Raw genomic sequence first — 25,338 nt, 5'->3', positions numbered from 1 at the left:
ACAAGCTGAGTTACATTTGGAAGGGGGTGGGAGTGAGTGGGTGGGGAGAGGAGGTTAAAAAATTTAACCAGCTGTAATTCTTACCTACCACACTTTTGTAAAAAGATGAAATTGATTGCCTTGCTTAGAATGTTGTTTTTCCCATATTGTTGTGAAAGATTTTCACAGGGGAACCGTTCTTGAAACTATTTCACATCATACTGTTGTGCAATCATTATAAAAAATGAGTTTTGCAAAAACTAGCAAAGTTTTCAATCTTGCTTATGTGGCTTTTGATGACTCAGTACCTCTGCTATTCAGAGAGTTGTCACCTTAACTCATTAATTTATTAACAGTCCTCATGGTTGTCAATACAAAATGCAATGCAGAGGTCTTATTTCCAAGGCAACAATGAGGTGGAAGTAACACTTTCCACTGTTCAAGGGAAATGAAGAAGAGTTACATAATTGATTCAAAGAAAACTGTTCCATTAACCAGTAGGGAAGAGTAAGCTTAAGACCATACAACTTTTTTTTTTTTTTTGCCTACAGACAATTAACAGCAGTAATGTGACCTGCCACAAACATTATTTAGTGATAATGTCAACTATCCCAATGAATGTCGGGCAATTATATGAAAAAAATTTGCTTTAATTACTTTGCAACGGTAGCATGTAAACACATTTCTCTTTTTATGATGGTGAAAACTTTTAAATATGTACACTGAAGCAAACCCCTGTAAATTTCACAATTTAATGTTTATAATTTCATCAACTAAATATCTGGAAAGAGGAAAAAGGAAGACTAGACAATTCATTTCATCAGGTTTAGTTTATTGAGCAAACCTTTTATAACAATGCCTGCCACAATATGACGAACATCACATCAGTCATTACAGTCTTAACAAATAAAATTCTTTTCATACTAATGCTGTACTACACTTTGGTTTACCAAAATCTTCAGATCATTTGCACAAAATATGTGACCTCATAACATACTTTTGTACATTTGTTGAATATAAAAAAGCCGTATATTATCTTTCATAAACATCCACATTTAAAAGTAAAAGAAAATAATAATAATAGTACTTAAGAATTTGTCACACTATTAACAATAAATTTCTTCAACATAAGTTTGACTGAACTTATGTGAGAAAACAAAACAGTTTATACATTTAACATAAAATAATATTTATGCAATAGTAGTTTTAAAGTGGGTGTAACTTGGACTTGAGTAAGTGTGATCGTAACATCTGCCCCTTGTCTTACAACTGCAATTACCTATACTCTTCTCTCAAGCCTGATTTACAAGACAGCTCTGAGCAGCTAACAAAACATAGGATTTTTAGTAATAATTTTATGCATGAAGACAAGAAATACTGCATCTCATAATGAAATAACTGCTGGGCACAAGCTCAATACCAAGAAATGTCATATGCAGAAACAGAGGAGACTAGCACAAAAAACCCGCATCAATTAAAATCAATAAAAACAGTTCCTATTAATTACATTTATTCTTTGTAATTAACTGGACAGTCAAAATTAATATATTTTTAAACATGTTAATTTCAAAAAGGACCTTTCAACAGGTGTATGATATATATGCAAACTGAAAAAGCAAGCAATGGAGAGGCTTGCATATGAGATAAGGATTACGAAAGAGAAAGTATATCAACAATAAACAGCAGACCAAATTATTGTAAAGTTATTGTTTTCCTTCTTTCATATGCAGTAAGTACACAACATAGTATAAGAGCACTGTTTCCTTAGATTTTTTATCCAGTGCTCAGTACAATGATTTGCTAGTCCCCACTGGCTCAGTCTCCAAATTGACACTGACGAACATGAGATGCAGTGTGAGCACTAAGAACAGTGCTTCAAACAACCGCATTACAAGAAAATCTTTACTAATATAAATTCCTCCAGTGCTAAATCCCCACCGTACATACTACAAAGGGATTTCTAGTCGGCAGCTCAACAACACACCGCCACGAGGCACCATGATTACATCCCTACAAGATCTCTTTCAGTTATGTCACTTCAAAGCACGGTAAAGCCTCCAACCCCAGAAAGCTGTAGCCACAAATGACACACCAACATGGAGCAGCTGAAACCGCATGCTGGGTCGGCGCACCAGTACAACTGCAGAAGCCTGCGTGCAAGATGGAGGGAGGCGCCGTGGCAGGCGCCGGCGGTCCCGCTCTACTTGATATTGACAGCACGGGTCCAGTTGCCATGACACAGCATACAAACCAGTGCAAAGTAGGGACACCGCTGTCAGTGGTGCGTAGGCACAAGGCCGGTCGGGCCATAAGAAACCTTAATAAAATTCAAAGATCTGTCAAAATCATTTCACACTGAAGTAACAAACTTCAGATTCATTTTGGTTAATTTACATAATATAAACAACAATGGAAAACATAAATATGATCCAAAAAAGAATACATATTACTGCATCAACAACAGGAACTAAAACTTAATTACATTCCTTTAACTAGTAAACAGGCACATTAGAAACTATGATTTTATATACAGATATCAACGATAACTTCATATGACAAAACAACCGAAAAACAATAGTGAAGGTCAGCCTAGTGCTCAGTGCTTTTCGAGTGATATGGCAAGGAATCTGCAAACTTCCTACTTCATTTAAAGAATCAATCCTCTCCCAAAATTTTTTTCTATTAATTTCAATCCACAACAACAACAAAAAAATGCAGGCTGGAGCATGTGTGACTTAAAAATGAAATTCCAGTACTCACTGATAGCATGGTACTCAAAAGTTCTGTAGATAAGGAAAACACAGTGAGCTTTAGATTAAAACATTTTGCGTCAAAAGCAGAGTTCTTTTTGAATGTAAATAGCAGTTTGTATTTTGTGAAATTGGGAAATATGGTAGCAACAGTTTGAGCACTGAATGGAACAAGAAGAGGATGTTGTACAAGACATATATCAGTCTCTCCAGAGCTCAACTCTCCAACTTCAGAACTCTGCAATATCTGTAATGCGGACAGTCAAAAGCATGCAATTTGATAACTAAGTATGATCAAATACGAACTGTTCGCTTAGCGTATACACACATCAAAAAAAGTTTTGCATCACCCCAGTTCCCAGAAATCCTGAAGATAGATGTTGACTGTGGATATTGTATCACAGACACAGCCACTTTGACTGTTCAGAGATGTCACTAAACCTGCCCAAAGATGTAAACAATCATGCATGAGCAGTGCCTATTAGATGGAGAGGGTCCGACCGCTGATTAGTTCACGGAGGGAGGTACACAGCTCGTGTTGACTGTCGTTCAACCATACTTCACTCAGGCCGCCCAAGGGCTACTACTGCAGTGGATGACTGCTACTTACGGATTATGGCTAGGAGGAACCCTGACAGTAATGTCACCAAGTTGAATGATGCTTTTCGTGCATCCACAGGACATCGTGTTACAACTCAAACTGTGCGTCATACGCTGCAGGATGCGCAACTTCCCTCCCGACATCCATGGCGTCCATCTTTGCAACCATGACACCATGCAGCGCAGTACAGATTGACCAAACAACATGCCGAATGGACTGTTAATGATTGGCATCACTTTCTCTTCACCAATGAGTGTTGCATATGCCTTCAACCAATCATCAGAGGCAGTCCGGCCACTCTGAACATCTTAGACACACTATTCAGCAAGTGCAGCAAAGTGGAGGTTCCCTGCTGTTTTGCACGCAGCTGATGGTGAACACTATACCAATTTATACAAAGCACTGAAACATAAATAAACTTCCAAAACATTCAAAACACAATCCACATACCACACACAGGATGCCCTTTAATTTTCCATTTTTAACAGGTGTTGTGACTATAGACTTCCATACCACTGTAGTGCTTCCATGTAGTATGAAGATAAGAGCAGTGCGATTTCAGAATTTCCTTTGAAAAGAAAGTATTTGTCTTCAAATGACACAGGACAACTTTCTTTTAATATCTCCTACAGGAGTTTACTCAACTCTAATGCTCTTTAACTAAAGAAATAAACTTGCCCTTGAATAAAAAAATGAACGATTTTATGTCATCTCAAACAAGCAAGCAATGTTCAAGAAACAACTGCATTACTGTCTGGTTATTAAGCCTTTTGGCCAAGAGGTTCTCATTCTGAAAAGTACAACATAGCAGCTACCTCCACAATATGAGGTACAGATGGTGGAAAATTAGTTCATATGAAGTTATCAATAACAAATTTACTGATGTTAATAAACACCAAACTTATGTATTTCCGTTAAGGTTTGATATGGCACAATGTTTTAGCTGTGTAAGACACAGCCCCACCTTAACAATTTTTTTTTAATCCAGTACAGCGTGTGTCTATATCTTGTAATAATCGAGTGCTGAGGTCTTCGATATTGGCACTGGTTACAGAATCTGCATCCACTTCAGTGGCAACAACAGTCACTGAACTACGTTTACATTATGATGGCAGAGATTAAAGATGACATGCCAAAATACCCATCTGGTGGGTGTTCCTGCATCCAAGCCAGTGAGTATTAGGCCAAAGACATGGACAATATAGATTCTAAAGTGCAGTGATAAGGAAAACTTTAATTTCTTTTTGTCATCCTTAGTGTCAGTAGTATCCAATCAGACCTGGAGAGCAGCAAGGTACCATGATACAGAACTTGTTTCAGAGCACAAATACAAAATTTCAAATCTTAAAGGGCAATTCATGCAAGCAGCTTTTGGGCATAGAATAAGCTATTCAATAATTTGAACAATGGTTTAGGTAAGTGGTTCAAGCATACAGAGTAGAAATTTAAATAGTAGTAAAGAATTCAGGACCTTGAGTCTCTAATATGAAAGTATAATGGGGAGCAGCTACGAGTCCTGGTTAAGGACAGCGTGGGAATACGTTGGATGGTTTGTGAGGGTTAAAGGGACCAGACTGCTACGGTCATCTGTCCCTTTTTCCAAATACTAAAAACACTCACAGAGGATAAAAACGATCAACAGACGATAAGACAGACAACACAGAACAAGAGAAACATAGACAAAGACCAGACAAGACGAACTAAAATCACACAGAGTGATACGGTGGTTGGCCGACCATACAAACAAAAAGGGAAAAGCCAACCACCGAGGAACACATGAAAAAAAATCAGACAAATCGTAGGCCATAGGCCAGAATCAACACAAAAACACACACTTACATTAAGCGATAAAATCCCCCTGCCCGAATAAAACGCAGAACTATGTCCGCTATGGAAGAGTCGTCAGATAAAAGCGCAGAGAGCGTATCAGGCAGCGCAAAAGTCTGCCTGAGCACAGTTAAAAGGGCGCACTCCGGCAGAATATGGACCACCGTCAAGGACGCCCCACAACGACAAAGAGGGGGATCCTCACAACACAGTAAATAACTGTGCGTGAGTCGGGTGTGGCCAATGCGGAGCCGGCAAAGGACGACTGATTCCCTGCGGTTGGCTCGCATGGATGACCGCCACACAGTAGTCGTCTCCTTGATACGGCGGAGTTTGTTTGGCACGGGCAGGTTGCGCCAATCAGTGTTCCATAAATCGAAAACTTTGCGGCGTAATAGTGCCCGCAAATCAGTCGCCGGGAGGCCAATCTCCAGAGATGGTGCACTAGTGGCCTCTTTCGCCAGGCGGTCAACAGTTTCATTTCCGGGTATCCCAACATGGCCTGGGGTCCAAACGAAGACCACAGATCTGCCGAAACGGGCAAGAGTATGCAGGGACTCCTGGATAGCCATCACCAGACAAGAACGAGGGAAACACTGGTCGAGAGCTCGTAAACCGCTCAGGGAATCGCTACAGATAACAAAGGACTCACCTGAGCAGGAGCGGATATACTCTAGGGCACGAAAGATGGCGACCAGCTCAGCAGTGTAAACACTGCAGCCAGCCGGCAACGAACGTTGTTCAGAATGGTCCCCTAGAGTTAGTGCATAACCGACTAGACCAGCAACCATCGAACCGTCGGTATAGACAACGCCAGAGCCCTGATACGTGGCCAGGATGGAATAAAAGTGGCGTCGGAAGGCCACCGGAGGGACTGAGTCCTTCGGGCCCTGTGCCAAGTCGAGCCGAAGGCAAGGGCGAGGGACACACCATGGGGGTGTACGCAGTGGGGCCCGGAAAGGAGGTGGTACAGGGAAACACTCAAGCCCGTAGAGAAGCTGTTTGACGCGTACGGCGATCGGACAACCCGACCGGGGCCGACGTTCTGGCAGACGGACGACTGACTGCGGGAACAGGACACGATAATTTGGATGCCCGGGCGAGCTAAAAACATGGGCAGAATAAGCAGCCAGTAATTGTTGGCGTCGTAACCGCAGTGGAGGGACACCTGCCTCCAGAAGTATGCTGTCCACAGGGCTGGTCCGGAAGGCACCAGTGGCAAGGCATATCCCACTGTGGAGGACTGGGTCCAGCAGCCGCAACACAGATGGGGATGCTGAGCCATAAGCCAGACTCCCATAGTCCAGACGGGACTGGATCAACACCTGGTAAAGCCGTAGTAGAGTAGATCGGTCAGCACCCCACCCGGTGTGGCTCAGGCATCCCATAGCGTTTAGATGCCGCCAACACGCCTGTTTAAGCTGCCGAATATGAGGCAGCCAAGTCAACCGGGCATCAAAAACCACCCCCAAAAACCTATGTGACTCCACCACTGAAAGTAGCTCGCCGTCAAGATAAAGCTGCGGCTCCGGGTGAACAGTGCGTCGCGGGCAGAAATGCGTAACGCAGGTCTTGGCTGCCGAAAACTGAAAACCATGCGCTACAGCCCAAGACTGCACCTTGCAGATTGCGCCCTGTAGCTGATGTTCAGCAGCTGCAATGCCAATAGAGCTGTAGTAAAGGCAGAAGTCGTCAGCATACAAGGAAGCAGAGACAGTATTTCCCACGGCTGCAGCGAGCCCGTTAATAGCTATTAAAAACAGACACACACTGAGAACAGAACCCTGTGGCATACCGTTCTCCTGGACTTGGAAGGAACTGTATGAGGCCGCGACGTGCACGCGGAAGGTACGATACGACAGAAAATTGTGGATATAGATCGGCAGAGGGCCCCGAAGGCCCCATCCATGAAGCGTAGAAAGGATGAGATGACGCCATGTCGTGTCATACGCCTTCCGCATGTCGAAAAAGACAGCGACCAGATGCTGACGGCGGGCAAAGGCAGTACGGATGGCCGACTCCAGGCTCACCAGATTGTCGGCGGCAGAGCGGCCTTTACGGAACCCACCCTGAGACGGAGCCAGAAGGCCCCGAGACTCCAGTACCCAATTCAAGCGCCGGCTCAACATCCGTTCAAGCAACTTGCAAAGAACGTTGGTGAGGCTAATGGGACGGTAGCTGTCCACCTCCAAAGGGTTCTTCCCCGGTTTCAGAATGGGGACAACACGACTTTCCCACCATTGCGACGGTAACTCACCCTCGACCCAAATGCGGTTGTAAAGGTCGAGGAGGCGTCGCTGGCAGTCCACTGAAAGGTGTTTCAGCATCTGAGAGTGGATGCTATCTGGGCCAGGAGCGGTATCAGGACAAGCGGCGAGGGCACTGCGGAATTCCCACTCACTGAATGGAACATTGTACAATTCAGGATGGTGGGTGCGAAAAGAAAGACTCCGACGTTCCATCCGCTCATTAATGGAGCGGAAGCCCAAGGGGTAGTTGGCAGAAGCGGAATTCAGAGCAAAGTGCTCTGCCAAGCGGTTTGCAATGACGTCGGAGTCAGTACAAACTGCTCCATTCAGTGAGAGCGCAGTGACGCTGACAGGGGTCCGATAGCCATAGAGACGGCGAATCTTGGCCCAGACCTGTGATGGAGTGACATGCAAGCTAATGGTGGACACATACCGCTCCCAGCACTCCTGCTTGCGTTGGCGGATAATGCGGCGGTCTCGCGCACGCAGCCGTTTGAAGGCGATAAGGTGTTCGATTGAGGGATGTCGCTTGTAATGCTGGAGCGCCCGCCGGCAAGCTTTAATCGCTTCAGCGATCTCAGGCGACCACCAAGGCACAGCCCGCCGCCGAGGGGACCCAGAAGAACGGGGAATGGCAGATTCGGCGGCAGTAACGATGCTGGTGGTGACCGATTGAACCACTGCATCAATGTCATCGTTAGAGAGAGGCTCAATAGTGGCAGTGGAGGAGAACAAGTCCCAGTCAGCCTTATTCGAGCCCATCTGCTAGGGCGCCCAGAAGACTGACGCTGTGGTAGTGACAGAAAGATCGGAAAGTGGTCACTACCACAAAGGTCGTCATGCACTCTCCATTGGACAGACGTTAAGAGGCTAGGGCTACAGATCGAAAGGTCAATGGCGGAGTATGTGCCATGCGCCACACTGAAGTGTGTGAAGGCACCATCATTTAATATTGAGAGATCGAGCTGCGCCAATAAATGCTCAACGATGGCGTCTCGACCTGTTGCCACCGACCCACCCCACAGATGGTTATGGGCGTTAAAGTCGCCCAGTAACAAGAAAGGTGGCGGCAATTGGGCTATCAGAGCAGCCAGGACATGCTGTGTGAAGGTAAAGACTGCAGACGGTAACAGCCTGTGGCGTCCACACCCGAACAGCGACAGCCTCTAAAGGTGTTTGGAGAGGTACAGACTCGCTGTGAAGAGAGTTCAGGACATATATGCAGACGCCACCAGACACCCTTTCGTAAGCTGCCCGGTTCTTATAATAACCCCGGTAGCCACGGAGGGCGGGGGTTCGCATTGCCGGAAACGAAGTTTCCTGCAGAGCAATGCAGAGGAAAGGGTGAAGGCTGATAAGTTGGCAGAGCTCAGCTAGATGGTGGAAGAAACCGCTGCAGTTCCACTGGAGGATGGTGTTTCCCATGGCTGAGAAAGGCGTGATGGGACTGGGAAGGGAGATTATGCCGCTGGGTCACCTGCTGCCTCCGATTTAGCACCTGTGATAGTGCTTTCCATGGCGTCTGATAGACCGGCGAGATCGAGGTCCTCAGCGGACGCCAGAATCTCCACCGCATCCTCAGACGCAGAGCTGGAAGGTTGCGGTGGGATGGCTGCCACCGCGATTTCCTTGGGCTGAGAGCTCTTCTTGAGTTTCTCACGCCGTTCCTTGGGTCGCACCGGCTGGGAGGGTTTCACCAATTCAGTCTCCGGGACGGAGGAGGATCGTGAAGCCCTACGACCAGCTGATTGCGGGCACTTACGCCACTGTCGGTTGTCAGCCTTCTCGCTGGCAGAAACCTGGGAAGGGAGGGATCCAAGGGACCCCTTGCGAGCGTGAGAAGCCGAAGAAGTTGTACACTTCTCCGGCTTAGAAGTGGGGACGGACGTCCCCGATGGGTGGGATGGTGTTGCTCCTGAGGTAGGTGGCGCAGGAGCAACCAGGTGGGTAGAGCCCCCCACTGGCGAGGGGGCAGGAGGAGTTGTACTATTCGTCGATCCGGCCACAATTTGAGAAACAGACGGGGCTAGCACAGGTGTTGTAGCAGCAGCGTAGGAAGATGTAATTCTCACAGGATGGAGTCGGTCGTATTTCCTTTTGGCCTCAGTATAGGTTAGTCGGTCCAGGGTCTTGTATTCCATGATTTTACGCTCTTTCTGGAAAATTCGGCAGTCTGGCGAGCAAGGTGAATGGTGCTCCCTGCAGTTGACACAGATGGGAGGCGTGGCACATGGAGTAATGGGATGCGATGGGCGTCCGCAATCTCGACATGTGAGGCTGGAAGTGCAACGAGAAGACATATAGCCGAACTTTGAGCACTTAAAGCACAGCATCGGGGGAGGGATATAGGGCTTAACGTCACATCGGTAGACCATCACCTTAACCTTTTCCGGTAAGGTATCCCCTTCGAAGGCCAAGATGAAGGCACCGGTAGGAATCTGATTTTCCTTCGGACCCCGATGAACACGCCGCACGAAATGTACACCTCAATGCTCTAAATTGGCGTGCACCTCTTCATCAGACTGCAAAAGAAGATCCCTACGGTAAATAACTCCCTGGACCATATTTAAACTCTTATGGGGTGTGATCGTAACGGCAACATCCCCCAACTTGTCACAAGCGAGTAACCGTCGTGACTGGGCAGAGGATGCCGTTTGTATGAGGACTGACCCAGAGCGCATTTTTGACAAGCCCTCCACCTCCCCAAACTTGTCCTCTAAATGCTCGACGAAGAACTGAGGCTTTGTGGAGAGAAAAGACTCCCCATCAGCCCTCGCACAAACTAAGAAGCGGGGCGAATAACTGCTACTGCCATCCTGAGACTTACGTTCCTCCCACGGTGTGGCCAGGGAGGGGAACATTTTCGGATCGTACTTCTGAGCGTTAAACTGAGCCCGAGAACGCTTAGAGACTGCTGGCGGCTGGCTACCAGCGAGAGACGATGTACCACGCTTCATTGCGGGTCATCCGCCCTGATGCCACCTACTCCGACCAAGGGCCCTCCCCACGGGCGCCACCCAGCCACGGCAAGAGCCACCTGGCAGGATGGCCGTTGCCGGGAGTCCCGATACCCCAGGAGGATAGGCATCTACTCCTTGGCGTACTTGGGGTGTTTACGGCGCAGGCATCAGTAGAGCGATCCCTGTGTTGTCAGGGGGCTACAACCAACAGGGTACATGGCGGCCCCACCACAACGGACTGGCTACCGTGCTGGATGTTAGGTAACATGTGGTCCGTGGTCCATGGTCGCCGTCGGTGCAGAAAGAGGCACTGCACAGTGCAAGGTATAATCTGCACGCAGAAACAGAGTCATGCCCAAGAGATGGAGAGCGGACAGGACTGCAATTCAACGGTGTATAAGCTGGCGAAAAGTCTGATCGTAAGATGGACACAATGCACCAAGTAAGGCGCCCTTCCCCAATCGGCTCGCTCTTCGGAAAATTTTGAGAGATGGTGGTCAAACCCAACAGGGGACCGTCATATAAGGCCGAAAAGTTTGAGACTCCTTTTAGTCGCCTCTTACGACAGGCAGGAATACCGCGGGCCTATTGGAAACCCCGAACCCGCAGGGGGGACAGCGTGGGAATAAAAGCACATATACAAATAACAGTTAAATTAAGAGAGACCAATAATGAAACTGAACTTACTAATAAATACTAACTTAAGTTATCACAGGCGACACAAAATAAAGGGGCAGTCAACAAGATAATGGCAAACGACTCAGCAACCATTTTCACTGGGGTTGATGTGATAAAGTTACATGAAGATGTCCACCATCTAACTGCGGAACAAGGAGACATTCAAAACTATTTTTTTAGTATAAGAAATTAACAAACTAAGGAAGAGTGTAAAGGTTTTGATCGGTCTTGAAAACGGCACACAAGAAAGTACAGAATTCGTCTGCCAACTGCCATTTTTAAAAATATTTTGTAGGATTTTACCTGGCTCAACTCAGATATGAAGAGTCACCTGTATCTCAGAATTTCAAGTATTAAGCCCCTGTAAGCATGATAAGAGGTGAGGGTGGCCTATGTCATTCTTTTTCTCAGAAGTTAATGAAAATCATTTCTATAAAAAAGGATTACAAGTGGTCTCAACCACACAAAACATTTGAAACTTCCTGTCAGATTAAAAGTTTGTGCCGAACAGACTCGAACTCTGAACATATGCCTCTTGCGGGCAAGTGCTCTACCATCTGAGCTACCCAAGCACAACACACACTCCGTCCTCACAGCTTCACTTCCACCAGTACCTCGTCTCCCACCTTCCAAACTTCACAGAAGCTCCCCTGCAAAACTTACAGAATTAGCACTCCTTGAAGAAAGGATAGTGTGGGGACATGGCTTTGCCACAGCCTGGGAGATGTTTCCAGAATGATATTTTCAGTCTGCAGAAGAGTGTGCTGGTACGAAACTTCCTGGCAGATTAAAACTTTTTGCCAGACCGAGACTCTGGCTGGGGACCTTTGCCTTTTACGAACAAGTGCTACACCATCTGAGCTATCCAAATATGACACACAGCTTTCATATCAGTGCACACTCCACTGTAGAGTGAAAATTTCATTCTGGAAACATCCCCCAAGTTGTGGCAAAGCCATGTCTCCACAGTATCCTTTCTTCCAGGAGTACTAGTCCTGCAAGTGTCGCAGTAGAGCTCCTGTGAAGTTTGGAAGGTAGGAGACAAGGTACTGGCAAACATAAAGCTGTGAGAACAGCATTAGCGTAGTGCTTCATTCCTTACAAAAGGTCCAATTTTATGAACTTTTAGTATGTTGTGAACAGATGGCCTGTGGTGTAGGATCCAAGTTTTACACTTCTTGAAACTCTACCGCTAACTTGAGGAAAAATGAAAAGCTGCACAAAGTTGGCAACTTTCTGTCTTTTCTACATTATGATTTGCATGCCTATGACAAAAACCACTTAAGATCTTTCTTATACTGCTTAAATATTGTACTATTTTCATTACCTGAACATATTTTTGAACAACATACTTACCAAGATATAATGCTTGAAAGACAAAGCAAAATTCTCAAACTGCAAAACGGACAGGTTTCAGCATTACAATTTTAATTGAACATAAAAAGAGAGTAGTAGTTGCCTTTAATTGTCAACATTTATCATCTCCAACAGCCCCCCCCCCCCCCCCCCCCCGCAATTGGGCATTCTTTTCTGCTTGGGTTGGAGAGTAGGGTAGCAAAGTGTCCTATGGAAACCCCATCAGCCGGTACCCTTCATCCACCATCTCTGCCTGGGCTGTTGTTGAAAGCGGGATTTCTTCATGTAGGATTGTGGTCCAACTGTTACACTATGGATTCAGTAATTTCACACGTGTAAGCCATTGCAAGAATTCGTTAAGCTAAAGGGATGGGGTACTGATTACTCAGAATGAGATTTTCACTCTGCAGCGGAGTGTGCGCTGATATGAAACTTCCTGGCAGATTAAAACTGTGTGCCCGACCAAGACTGCAAGGTTCGCAGGAGAGCTTCTGTAAAGTTTGGAAGGTAGGAGACGAGATACTGGCAGAAGTAAAGCTGTGAGGACCGCACGTGAGTCGTGCTTCGGTAGCTCAGTTGGTAGAGCACTTGGCCGCTAAAGGCAAAGGTCCCGAGTTCGAGTCTTGGTTGGGCACACAGTTTTAAACTGCCAGGAAGTTTCATATCGAGTACTGCACAGTGAATGTGTCAAATTGATTTCCTACTCCCTCACACCAGATCATTTGACCTGCACTGGGGCTGACTCATTGTCACAGCATAATGAGTCATATAAAACACCTATATAGATGCATTAGTAGTTCTTGATAGGTGTCCTATTGAAGCTCATTACCAAAGCAGAGGAACAATCTTAGCAGGTTTTACTGAACTTTTTCTCAATTCCAATGACTGGACAAAGGGCACTGTCGTTAAGCAGACAATATAGCATGTTGCTCTGACAATAATTAAAAATGCTATATCAAAGGCAGCCGACTTCAATAGCATTACTATTGTATTTCCAGAAGAGCAGAAGGGGTAATTTCCCATCCTTCTGTACTCAACAACATCCCGTAAATTCAATGTACAGGATATTGTTTCCCTTCATGTTACAAGTAAGTGTGACATTACTTTAATCATCTTTGGACAAGAAAAAAGAAAGTACCATTTACGAGAGAACTCTTTCCATGCCCAGCATGATATTTTCAAACAGCCAGTTGCAACAGATGCCAAATTACTAAAGCAGAAGAAACATTTCTTGTAGCACTGTACAATGGAAATGTAAACAAAAATAAACTGGACAATCTTCTCTAATGACAATCTCTAAATCAGAGGCAAATCCAAATTCCAACTTGGGAGACTGCCACCAAAATGAGACACTGACCTGTACCATTCTTTTTTTACCTACAAATTTAGGCATGGTTTGAGGGTGAACATTAATAAGAAGAAGGATGAAAAATGAAGCTACACACCCTTCACTGAAAATAATTTCATGTTAATGTACGAAATGATGTACCAAAGTGGCATTGAGCTACTCTGGTCCTTTACCATTTGCAATCATTCTTGTGACATACATGCAAGAATTTGTCCAAACTGACTCTTACTGAGCTGGACACTGAATGGACTTACAATGACAGGGAAATCCTAACCACTGACATCATTACTGCAGAGGAAGAAACTGATACCCAACTTGAATTGTCATCTGGACCAAAGAGGTCAAGTTATTAACTTGTTTTGTGCAAGTTTGTACTCTGTTACATATTTTTTCCATTAGCAGTAAACTTCATTTTTGCATTATGTCTTTAGCTGGTACGAAATTACACTGTAATGGAACTTTCTATGAAATATACATTGTATACATCAAAAGCTGTTTTCCTGAAGTTATATGCCTGTACTCAATGAAAACCCCACTGAGGACTGGGAGGGAAGTGTGTTCTCAGCATTGTTGTAGTTAATATTTAGAAGAACCAACTATAAGAAAGCATAATTTATACAATTTTTGTGCAGGTTTAGTAGAAATGAGCAACCAACTGTAAAATATTCGCCATTAAAGGCATCTGCAATTGTCCTTTTAAAAATGTTGTAAAACTGAAATTGTAATGCTAAAACCTGTCCTTTTGTGCAGTTTTTCGATAAGCTGAGTTTGGACACTTTTTTCACATTCTTTATTTTGGTAAGTATGTGGTGTAAAAATGCAGGGTTACAATTATTGAACTACACGAAAAAAAAAAAAAAAAATCATGACGTGCACACACTTTATTCAACATGTAAATTTCACTACAGATATTCAAATTTAAGCTTGATATGCCTGCCATAATTAGTGATGATGTGGTGCAGATGAATAGCAAAAGTTCGCATGACCCGCTCAAGTATGGGCACATCGATGCTGCTGATGATTTCCTGAATGTCAGTTTTCAACTCAGCAATGGTTTTGGGCTTCTTGTTGTACATCTCGTCTTTAATAATGGTGGGGAGGCTTGCGTACCTCAGCGAAAGAGATGGGCGTACCGTAGGTGCAACCACAACGGAGGGGTATCTGTTGAGAGGCCAGACAAACGTGTGGTTCCTGAAGAGGGGCAGCAGCCTTTTCAGTACTTGCAGGGGCAACGGTCTGGATGATTGACTGATCTGGCCTTGCAACACTAACCAAAACGGCCTTGCTATGCTGGTACTGCGAACGGCTGAAAGCAAGGGGAAACTACAGCCGTGATTTTCCCGAGGGCATGCAGCTTTACTGTATGGTTAAATGATGATGGCATCCTCTTGGGTAAAATATACCGGAGGTAAAATAGTCCCCCATTCGGATCTCCGGGCGGGGACTACTCAAGAGGACGTAGTTACCAGGAGAAAGAAAACTGGCATTCTACGGATCAAAGTGTGGAATGTCAGATCCCTTAATCGAGCAGGTAGATTAGAAAATTTAAGAAGGAAAATGGATAGGTTGAAGTTAGATATAGTGGGAATTAGTGAAGTTCGGTGGCAAGAGGAACAAGACTTTTGTCCAGGTGAATACAGGGTTATAAATACAAGATCAAATAGCGGAAATGCAGGAGTTGGTTTAATAATGAATAAAAAAGTAGGAGTGCGGGTAAGCTACTACAAACAGCACACTGAATGCATTATTGTGGCCAAGATAGACACGAAGCCCACGCCTACTACAGCAGTACAAGTTTACATGCCAACTAGCTCTGCAGATGAAGAAGAAATTGAAGAAATGTATGATGAAATAAAAGAAATTATTCAGGTTGTGAAGGGAGTCGAAAATTTAATAGTCATGGGTGACTGGAATTCGAGAGTAGGAAAAGGGAGAGAAGGAAACATAGTGGGTGAATATGGATTGGGGGGAGATAAATGAAAGAGGAAGCTGCCTGGTAGAGAATTTTGCACAGAGCACAACTTAATCATAGCTAACACTTGGTTCAAGAATCATAAAAGAAGGTTGTATACATGGAAGAACCCTGGAGATACTAGAAGGTATCAGATAGATTATATAATGGTAAGACAGATTTAGGAACCAGGTTTTAAATTGTAAGACATTTCCAGGGACAGATATGGACTCTGACCACAATCTATTGGTTATGAACTGTAGATAAAACTGAAGAAACTGCTAAAAGATGGGAATTTAAGGAGATGGGACATGGATAAACTGAAAGAACCAGAGGTTGTAGAGACTTTCAGGGAGAGCATAAGGAAACAATTGAGAGGAACTGGGGAAAGAAATACAGTAGAAAAAGAATGGGTAGCACTGAGGGATGAAGTAGTGAAGTCAGCAGAGGATCAAGTAGATAAAAAGACGAGGGCTGGTAGAAATCCTTGGGTAACAGAAGAAATATTGAATTGAACTGACGGAAGGAGAAAATATAACAATGCAGTAAATGAAGCAGGCAAAAGGGAATACAAACGTCTCAAAAATGAGCTCGACAGGAAGTGCAAAATGGCCAAGCAGGGATGGTTAGAGGACAAATTTAAGGATGTAGAGGCTTATCTCACTAGGGGTAAGATAGATACTGCCTACAGGAAAATTAAAGAGACCTTTGGAGAAAAGAGAACCACTTGTATGAATATCAAGATCTCAGATGGAAACACAGTTCTAAGCAAAGAAGGGAAAGCAGGAAGGTGGAAGGAGTATATAGGGGGTCTATACAAGGATGGTGTACTTGAGGACAATATTATGGAAATGGAAGAGGATGTAGATCAAGATGAAGAGGGAGATATGATACTGCATGAAGAGTTTGACAGAGCACTGAAAGACCCGAGTCGAAACTAGGCCCCAGGAGTAAACAACATTCCATTGGAACTACTGACGGCCTTGGGAGAGCCAGTCCTGACAAAACTCTACCATCTGGTGAGCAAGATGTATGAGACAGGCGAAAGACCCTCAGACTTCAAGAAGAATATAATAATTCCAATCCCAAAGAAAGCAGGTGTTGACAAGTGTGAAAATTACCGAACTATCAGTTTAACAAGTCACAGCTGCAAAATACTAACGCGAATTTTTTACAGACGAATGGAAAAACTGGTAGAAGCCGACCTCGGGGAAGATCAGTTTGGATTCCACAGAAATGTTGGAACACATAAGGGAATATTGACCCTACGACTTATCTTAGAAAATAGAATAAGGAAAGGCAAACCTATATTTCTGGCTGTAGTAGACTTAGAGAAAGCTTTTGACAGTGTTGGCTGGAATACTCTCTTTCAAATTCTGAAGGTGGCAGGGATAAAATACAGGGAGCGAAAGGCTATTTACAATTTGTACAGAAACCAGATGGCAGTTATATATGAGTCGAGCGGCATGAAAGGGAAGCAGTGGTTGGGAAGGGAGTGAGACAGTGTTGTAGCCTGACCCCGATGTTATTCAATCTGGATATTGAGCAAGCAGTAAAGGAAACAAAAGAAAAATTTGGAGTAGGTATTAAAGTCCATGGAGAAGAAATAAAAACGTTGTGGTTCGCCAATGACATTGTAATTCTGTCAGGGACAGCAAAGGACTTGGAAGAGCAGTTGAACGGAATAGACAGTGTCTTGAAAGGAGGATATAAGATGAACATCAACAAAAGCAAAACAAAGATAATGGAATGTAGTTGAATTAAGTCGGGCGATGCTGAGGGAATTAGATTAGGAAATGAGACCCTTAAAGGAGTTTTGCTATTTGGGGAGCAAAATAACTGATGATGGTCGAAGTAGAGAGGATATAAAATGTCGTCTGGCAATGGCGAGGAAAGCGGTTCTGAAGAAGAGGCATTTGTTAACATCGAGTATAGATCTAAGTGTCAGGAAGTCGTTTCTGAAAGTATTTGTATGGAGTGTAGCCATGTATGGAAGTGAAACATGGACGATAACTAGTTTGGACAAGAAGAGAATAGAAGCTTTCGAAATGTGGTGCTACAGAAGAATGCTGAAGATTAGATGTGTAGATCACATAACTAATGAGGAGGTATTGAATGGAATTGGGGAGAAGAGGAGTTTGTGGCACAACTTGACAAGAAGGGACCGGTTGGTAGGACATATTCTGAGGCATCAAGGGATCACAAAGTTAGCATTGGAGGGCAGTGTGAGGGGTAAAAATCGTAGAGGGAGACCAAGAGATGAATACACTAAGCAGATTCAGAAGGATGTAGGTTGCTGTAAGTACTGGGAGATGATGAAGCTTGCACAGGACAGGATAGCATGGAGAGCCGCATCAAACCAGTCTCAGGACTGAAGACAACAATAACAACCTACATACAACATGCTAAGATTTTATAAAGTTCGGACCTTTGTAAGGTCCAATGTACCCACAAAGTTGACTACTCTTCCTAATGAGACGACAACCCACACCTTCAATACCATGGGTTAAACAAAAATCTCATCTCCATGGGAGCGACAATCCGGCGTTTGAGAGGTTCCTGTCTTTCTTCTCGTTTCCATGTCCATTGATCTTTCTTTTTTCCATTTATTAGCATTTCTCATTTCCCTGTCAATATTCTTATGTCTCAAAGCAAAAACTATTTTCTACTTTTACCAATTTCAGGAGATGAAATCCCAGTACTGGTGATAAACTGATTAAAAATGAAAAACTAACCCTGTCTTTCAGAGCTACTGGTTCCTTCCTCATGGAGGAAAAAGGGATATGCTCTGTAAAATTCAGAAGGAAGGTCACTCACTAGGATTGAAGCAACAAAACCACAGTCTCCACCAGAGTTTTGACTTCCTCTTGTCTTGCCCTGAAATGACAAATATTCCTCCCACTATCCTCCCCCAAGTGGTGTTCTGCTGCTCATCCAACTGATGCAATTTCCTTGTCCATTCCTATACCATCTGTACTCCAGGTGCCTAGTTCCATGGCACACATCACTGTAATATACCAAGATGCAAGACCTGTCACATTCATCCACCCACTATCATCTACTCGAGTCCTGTCACAGGAATTTTCTACCCTATCAGACAGGGCCAGCTGTGGAAGTACACATGTAGTCTACCAACTTAACTGCAACCACTGTGTGGCATTTGGCAGCCTACGTGGCTATGAGCACTAACAAGTGGTCTATCAGCATGACTTGCCATCGCCAAACCGTGGCCAAGAGACAGCTGCACCACCCATTTGCTGAGCACCCCACCCAACACAATGTACTTCACTTCAATGACTACTTCACCACATATGTCATCTAGATTCTGACTGCAAACACCAACTTTTCTGAAATGCACATGTGGGAACTCTTTCTGCAAACTATCCTTCATTTCCGTAAACCTTCAATGGCCTCAACCTGCATCTATGCCTTTCCCTGTTCCCACCCCAACCTCTCACCCCTCCCCCCACACAGCTGCATAGTCCCCCTTCTCTGCATTTTTCCTCTCCCCTTTGGGTCCACAGCACAGTCTCCTGATGCTGCACTTAGCCTACCATCTTGTCTCTGCCACATCCCAGCACACTCCTACAGGCAGCACTATAGCACCTTCCCCCACCCCTAACCACTGTGCCTCTTACTACTAATGAAGATGATCACAACCGTCAATAAGTACTTCCATTTGGTGTTACGCAACTATTGATCACATGAGACAATGAAATGATGTATATGAGACAGCAACATTGCTGTCCAACACTGGCATGTCAGTCAAAAAGTTATTTTAATCAAAATATAAAAATAGGTCACAAATGCATTCAGCCAAGTGCTAGTTTCAACTAAGAATCTGATCAGCCTCACAATGAATTAACATATTTTATTGAGAGATGCACCAGAAGAAAGTGACATCATTGTACATATAGTTTTGTTACAAGATCCTTATTGAGACCAGAACCTCCATTACTGCCACTTAGGAAGTCCAACTCGTAAACTGACCCGCAATGAACAGTAACCATAAATGCTGCCAGGTATGATTTACACTAAAGAGATTTTGACTCCACAAATCAATGCCATAAATTAACTGAAGATCTTGTATGGTAATGTTGTGGGTCTAATTTGTTCCTTCATATACTGCTTATTTGCAAGAGTAAAATGAAACATAGTATAAACCAAATTTATACTATGTACGAAGGCCATCATTCTAAATAACATTTTTTACACATCACATACATACGCTCATACAGTGGCAAAATGTACAAACCTGCCCCTATTGAACATATACTGGACAAAACAGCTGTCTTCCGTAAACAGTTCCCAACAGCTATCCAACGGGCTGTTTCATCTCCTAGCCTTGAAGGTTCAATGACAATTATGCTGCATCCAGCTTCCAGTGCTCTTTCCAGTTCAAGTTCAAATGTTTCGTGCGCATTTTCACTGTCGTACACTTCATGGATGATGGCAATTTGTGAAGGGTCTAGATCTCTGAAACATATATTTAATTTTCTGTCATAAGATTTGCAGTTTATGACAAACAGTACAAAGTGCTTCTACAACCTGAAACCAAAACTAATAATGTTCCATATGTACCAAGCGAGTAAAACAAAAAAATACACATTCGTCAGTCTTTGGTGTGTGTGTGTGTGTGTGTGTGTGTGTGTGTGTGTGTGTGTGTGTGTGTGTGTGTGTGTGTGTGAGAGAGAGAGAGAGAGAGAGAGAGAGAGAGAGAGAGAGAGAGAGAGAGAGAGAGAGAGAGAGAGAGAGAGAGAGAGAGAGAGAGAGAGAAGAAGAAGAAGAAGAAGAAGAAGAAGGGTGGGGGGTGGGCAGGGGGGCATCAATTTCACAGTACTTTCCCACCAATACTGATTGATTGTGACACAAGGATCAGTTTTCCCACAGTTCTGACGCATCACTTTTTTTCACATTGTTTTCCTTTAATAACCTATCAAACCCCAAGACAGGAGAGTATGGCAAGATATAAGTCACCGTGTAACTGGAATCGGTCTTCAACTGAGAAGCATTTGGAAATATCTTGGCTATGGGATTGGGTTGTTTGGGGGGAAGAGACCAAACAGCGATGTCATCGGTCTCATTGAATTAGGGAAGGATGGGGAAAGAAGTCGGCCATGCCCTTTCAAGGGAAACATCCCAGCATTTGTCTGGAACGATTTAGGAAAATCACGGAAAACCTAAATCCTCCTCCCGAATGCGAGTCCAGTGTGCTAACCACTGCAACTTGACAATGTCTTTGCCATGTTAATTTGGGGTAGTTATAAAAAAAATTATGGCCAGTGTGAGAGTGCCCCACCCAAAATGCAGCAGAGACCAAGGTCTATGTTACACTGGAACGTTACACCTTTTCGTTGTGACTGGGCAAAGCCTACAAATGTGAATACAAAGTAATGGTTGGGCAACAGATTGATCTGTAGCATAGTCTAAGGTCTATGTTCATTGTTGGCAAGATTTCCTCCGTACTTCATACAAGCCATTATGACAATATGTGAATCCTTTGTTCATGGTTCCATTATTTCTAATTGTTGTATGATGCACTGTAGCCAACATTCACTCCACATTTAATGAACTTTTCTTTAAAAATAAACTGCATGGTAAATTTCAATATGTCATGTTACATAATACACACATCTTCGACGGTGTAATGGTGCATACTACTACACATAGTATATAGTACATGGACTATGAAAAATGCACAGAGCGGCAGTACTATATTACTCTTACTCAAATTACTTGTACTTTGTTATAGAAGCTATGTTTCAGAAGTGATGGTGATTTCTGAAAAAAGCAGTGATACAGTATCAATTTAAAAAAAGTATGTAACTTTTAGTGGGTGTGCATCCAGCTACTTACTTTACTAGGTATGGATCCACTGGAAGTGGTTTGCACTCTGTTTCCCTCAACTTTTGAAATGACTTGCGAGACGAGTTATAAAAGGCTTACAGTTTTAACATTAACTTCAAACCATGGTGTAGTTTGACATTTATCACACATACAAATCAATGACAGAGCTGAAAGAAATGAAAGTGGCCAAACATCCACAGAGTACTGAACCCCAAACCTTGGATTTATAGTCTGACACTTAGTCACCAAGCCACACTACAATCTTCATTTCATGAGAGAGGGTGCAGTGAAAATTGTGATACAGTAGTTGTACAGCGATGTCACCACTGGTTTTATTTTATATTTTATGAATGTAAGTTATGGTGAAACTCTGCTTGGCATTTTCTCATATGCTGTGAACTATGGATGAAATGCAGACAGACAGATTCCATATTGCTAGATTTCCAGAAAGTATCAACACAGAGCCCCACTGCAGACTTAACAATGGTACGAGCATACTAATCAGGTTTCCAGATATGTGAATTGCTGACTTCTTAATGACAGAATTCAGTATGTTGTCCTGGACAGTGAATGTCCATCAAAACCAAGGCTATGATCAGGAGTGCCCCAGGGAAGTCTGGTATAACTGCTCTTGTTCTCTATAAACATAAATGATTTGATACACAGGGTGAACAGCAATCCGCTGAGGACGCTGCAGTGTACAGGTAGGCATCATTGTTTAGTGTCTGTAGGAAGATACAAGATGACAGACAGAATTTCTATATGGTGTGATGAATGGCAGCTTACTTTAACTGTAGAAAAAAGTAAGTTAATGTGGATGAGTAGGAAAATCAATCCTTTAATGTTCAAATGCAGTGACAGTAGTGTCCTTCTTGACACAGTCAAGTCGACTAAATATCTAGAGGTAACACTGCAGAGTGACGTGAAATGGATAGAGCATTTAAGGATAGTAATAAGGAAGGCGAATGGTTGGCTTCTGTTTATTGGAAGAATTTTAGGAAAGCATAATTTATTTATAAAGGAGACCACATACAAAACACTAGTGTGACCCATTCTTGAGTACTGCTTAAGTGTTTGGGATCCCCACCAGGTTGGATTAAAGGAAGTCACTAATGCAATTCACAGGTGTGCTGCTAGATTTGTTACCGGTAGGTTTGATGAACAAGCAAATATCACAGAGATGATTCAGGAACTCAAATTGGAATCCCTGGAGGGAAGGTGACATTCTTTCCACAAAATTCTATTGAAAAAGTTGGAAGCTTACTGCAGAATGAGTCTACTACAGCCAGTGTACATATTGTTAAAGGACAACTAAGAAAGAGAAATGGATTATTTTCACTTGCACGTGGAACAGGAAACAAAGTGCTTAGCGATGGTACAAGGTACCCTCTACTATGCACAATATAGATGGCCTGTGGATTATGTACAGATATAGATGCCTGCTGACTGACCTTTACTGTAATCCAAGGTTGGTTGGTTAGTTATTTAGTTAGGTCAAGGTTAGATTGAAAAGTGGTAATTCGGTTGTGGGTTGGCAAAGCCAAGAAATGAGAGTTTACTACAATACTGTTTTTATACATAATAGTAAATAATATACAGACAATAACAAATAATTTACAGACAGACACTAAATTTTTAATATCATGACTTGGGTCATTTGCTGTCATCAGGGACTCATTGACTGCACAAAAAGCGCATTTTCAAGATGAAGCCTTATCATATTTGTCAACAGTGTCCATTCTTCTGCTACAATTGGTGTGTACTCTTAACCATTGTCCGTGTTCTGCATAACTGATTGAAGGCGAAAGGTTTGTTTCTTACGCGGGGTGAATTCTGGCAATGGCCTCAGTCCAGTCCCATTCCCAAGATTCAGTTAAATCGGACTGAGACGTGCATAGCTCTGTGTCTGTTTTCGAGGACTGTTTTCTTGATTGAAGTCAGTTTCTTTCTAGGGTAACCATGTATTGATAGGATAGGGAGATGTAGGTTTCCTTGTACACATTTCAACTCAGTACCTATACACTATTCTGAAAATGGAGGTTGTGGATACTAATTGATCTGTAGCACGGGGTAGAGTTCTACATTTGGCTCAAATGTGACAGTTTGGTTGTGATGACAAAGCTAACAAATGTGTCATGACAATTTATTTAAATATATTTTTTACACTATAGTTATAGTTGCTGCCCCAATTAAAACTGTAGGGCCATGAGAGCCCCCAATACTTTGACACCTAAAATAATAGTGATTATATAATACTACAGTCGCTATATTGGCTGACAGCGTGTCTGGTGTAAGATGACAAGTTTTACTGCATTCTTCATATTTCCATAAAGTGTGTGAACCAGACATGCAAAAGTCATATCCTAGCACTTAAGTTGAATCGGTAGAAAGGGTGACAGTAAAAGGTGAAAAAGGGGGGGGGGTATCAAAATGGGCAGTATTCTTCATAATGTACGGGAGAGAAACTGCTGCCACATACACGCACAGAAGAAGGAACTTTTTTACTATGTACGTGATGCATATGATACAGTCACGATGGAGGTTGCAAAAACATGAGTGTCCACAAACACAAAAATTTAAAGAAAAATACTGAGATGAATTCACACAAAGTACTGTGCCAAAATAACTTGTCTTAGAAGTTTACAGTAATGACTTTATTTCCACACAATATTTTATTATATGAACTAGCTTACAAAATATAATTTTCCAAATTGATTTGGATGTATGAATTTTTTGCATTATGTAAGTGGCACACTACAATTAAGTAAAAGAGTTTCACTAATCATGGACTTCATTTTCCAATGAGACGGTAAATTTATTGCTTCAATAGTAAAATAATGGTGGTTGTTTTGCTTTCATTTAAACTTTCACATTATGAAGAAACATTAGAAAATGAAGCCAAATGAAGGAACTAGTTAAACAATGTACCATTTCACTGCACAATACAAATGTATGTTTCTTAAGGATCATCCAGCGTGAAAAAGAGTTAAGCAAACAGGAGTAAAATAAATAGTTGTCACAATCACAATTGTTGACGAGTAGCCAGAGAACTGCTGTTTACATTGTTAAAACCCCTCACTTTCCAAAGCAACAAAGTTTTTATTCACGATAAAATTGGTATTTTAAAAAAAATAAAAGGACGAACATTTTGAGAAATATATTGATAGGTAAAATTCATTGTGTAGTTTTCATCCAGTAATTGAAGACAGTAGATTAAAAAGTCACTCAAATGAACAACTTCGACAACTGACACATTAAGTAAAAAATGTAAAATCAGTTAGATGTTGGATGAACCTCCAAACTGAACTTAAATTGGTTTACTGGCAAGTATTAACATTTCTTTGGTAAACGTCATGACTGACGGCACGACATTTTCATGAAACCTTCAACATGAACCAATGAAGACGCATTTCCAACAACCTTTCACAAATAACAAACAGCTTAGTCACAAAAACTTTAACACTTAGTCAATACCTCTACTAACGCAACCAACCTGCTATCCCCTTCATCCACCATCTTTGCATCAGAGATCCAGTATTAAAATGATTACCGTCAGTGATGACCGTGCTGCGCAGATAAACCTCAGCTGGATAGGTATGATGTTTGTCCTACACCTGTATCGATAGAATATCATTATAGTTTTTTGTAGTCGATCGATTTTATAAGCCACTATTTCAGTGCCACATTGATATAATTAATGTTGCCAAATATATAGGCCTTCGCCATATTAATCGGTTTAGTTTTATCAGTTTGAAAATAATATTTATTTTTTGTTCGTCCGCACTTGATACT

General features: G+C 42.9%; 1 protein-coding gene across 1 annotated transcript; it reads right to left on the bottom strand.

The window, feature by feature from the left end:
• Positions 1 to 790: 790 nt before the first annotated feature.
• LOC126355036 (transmembrane protein 11 homolog, mitochondrial) lies at positions 791 to 25,170 on the bottom strand. The gene is made up of 3 exons (XM_050005188.1): positions 25,040 to 25,170; positions 19,955 to 20,175; positions 791 to 2,296 (listed from the first exon to the last, which is right to left on the bottom strand). Exons 1-3 carry the CDS (start codon positions 25,060 to 25,062, stop codon positions 2,013 to 2,015), a joined length of 528 nt encoding a protein of 175 aa, XP_049861145.1. The 5' UTR covers positions 25,063 to 25,170; the 3' UTR covers positions 791 to 2,012.
• Between the last annotated feature and the right edge of the window lie 168 nt (positions 25,171 to 25,338).

The sequence above is a fragment of the Schistocerca gregaria genome, chromosome 3 (genome assembly GCF_023897955.1).
Source record: "Schistocerca gregaria isolate iqSchGreg1 chromosome 3, iqSchGreg1.2, whole genome shotgun sequence".
Lineage (NCBI taxonomy): Eukaryota > Metazoa > Arthropoda > Insecta > Orthoptera > Acrididae > Schistocerca > Schistocerca gregaria.
The sequence above is the reverse complement of the archived record's forward strand: the minus strand, read 5'-3'. Positions and strand labels throughout refer to the sequence as shown.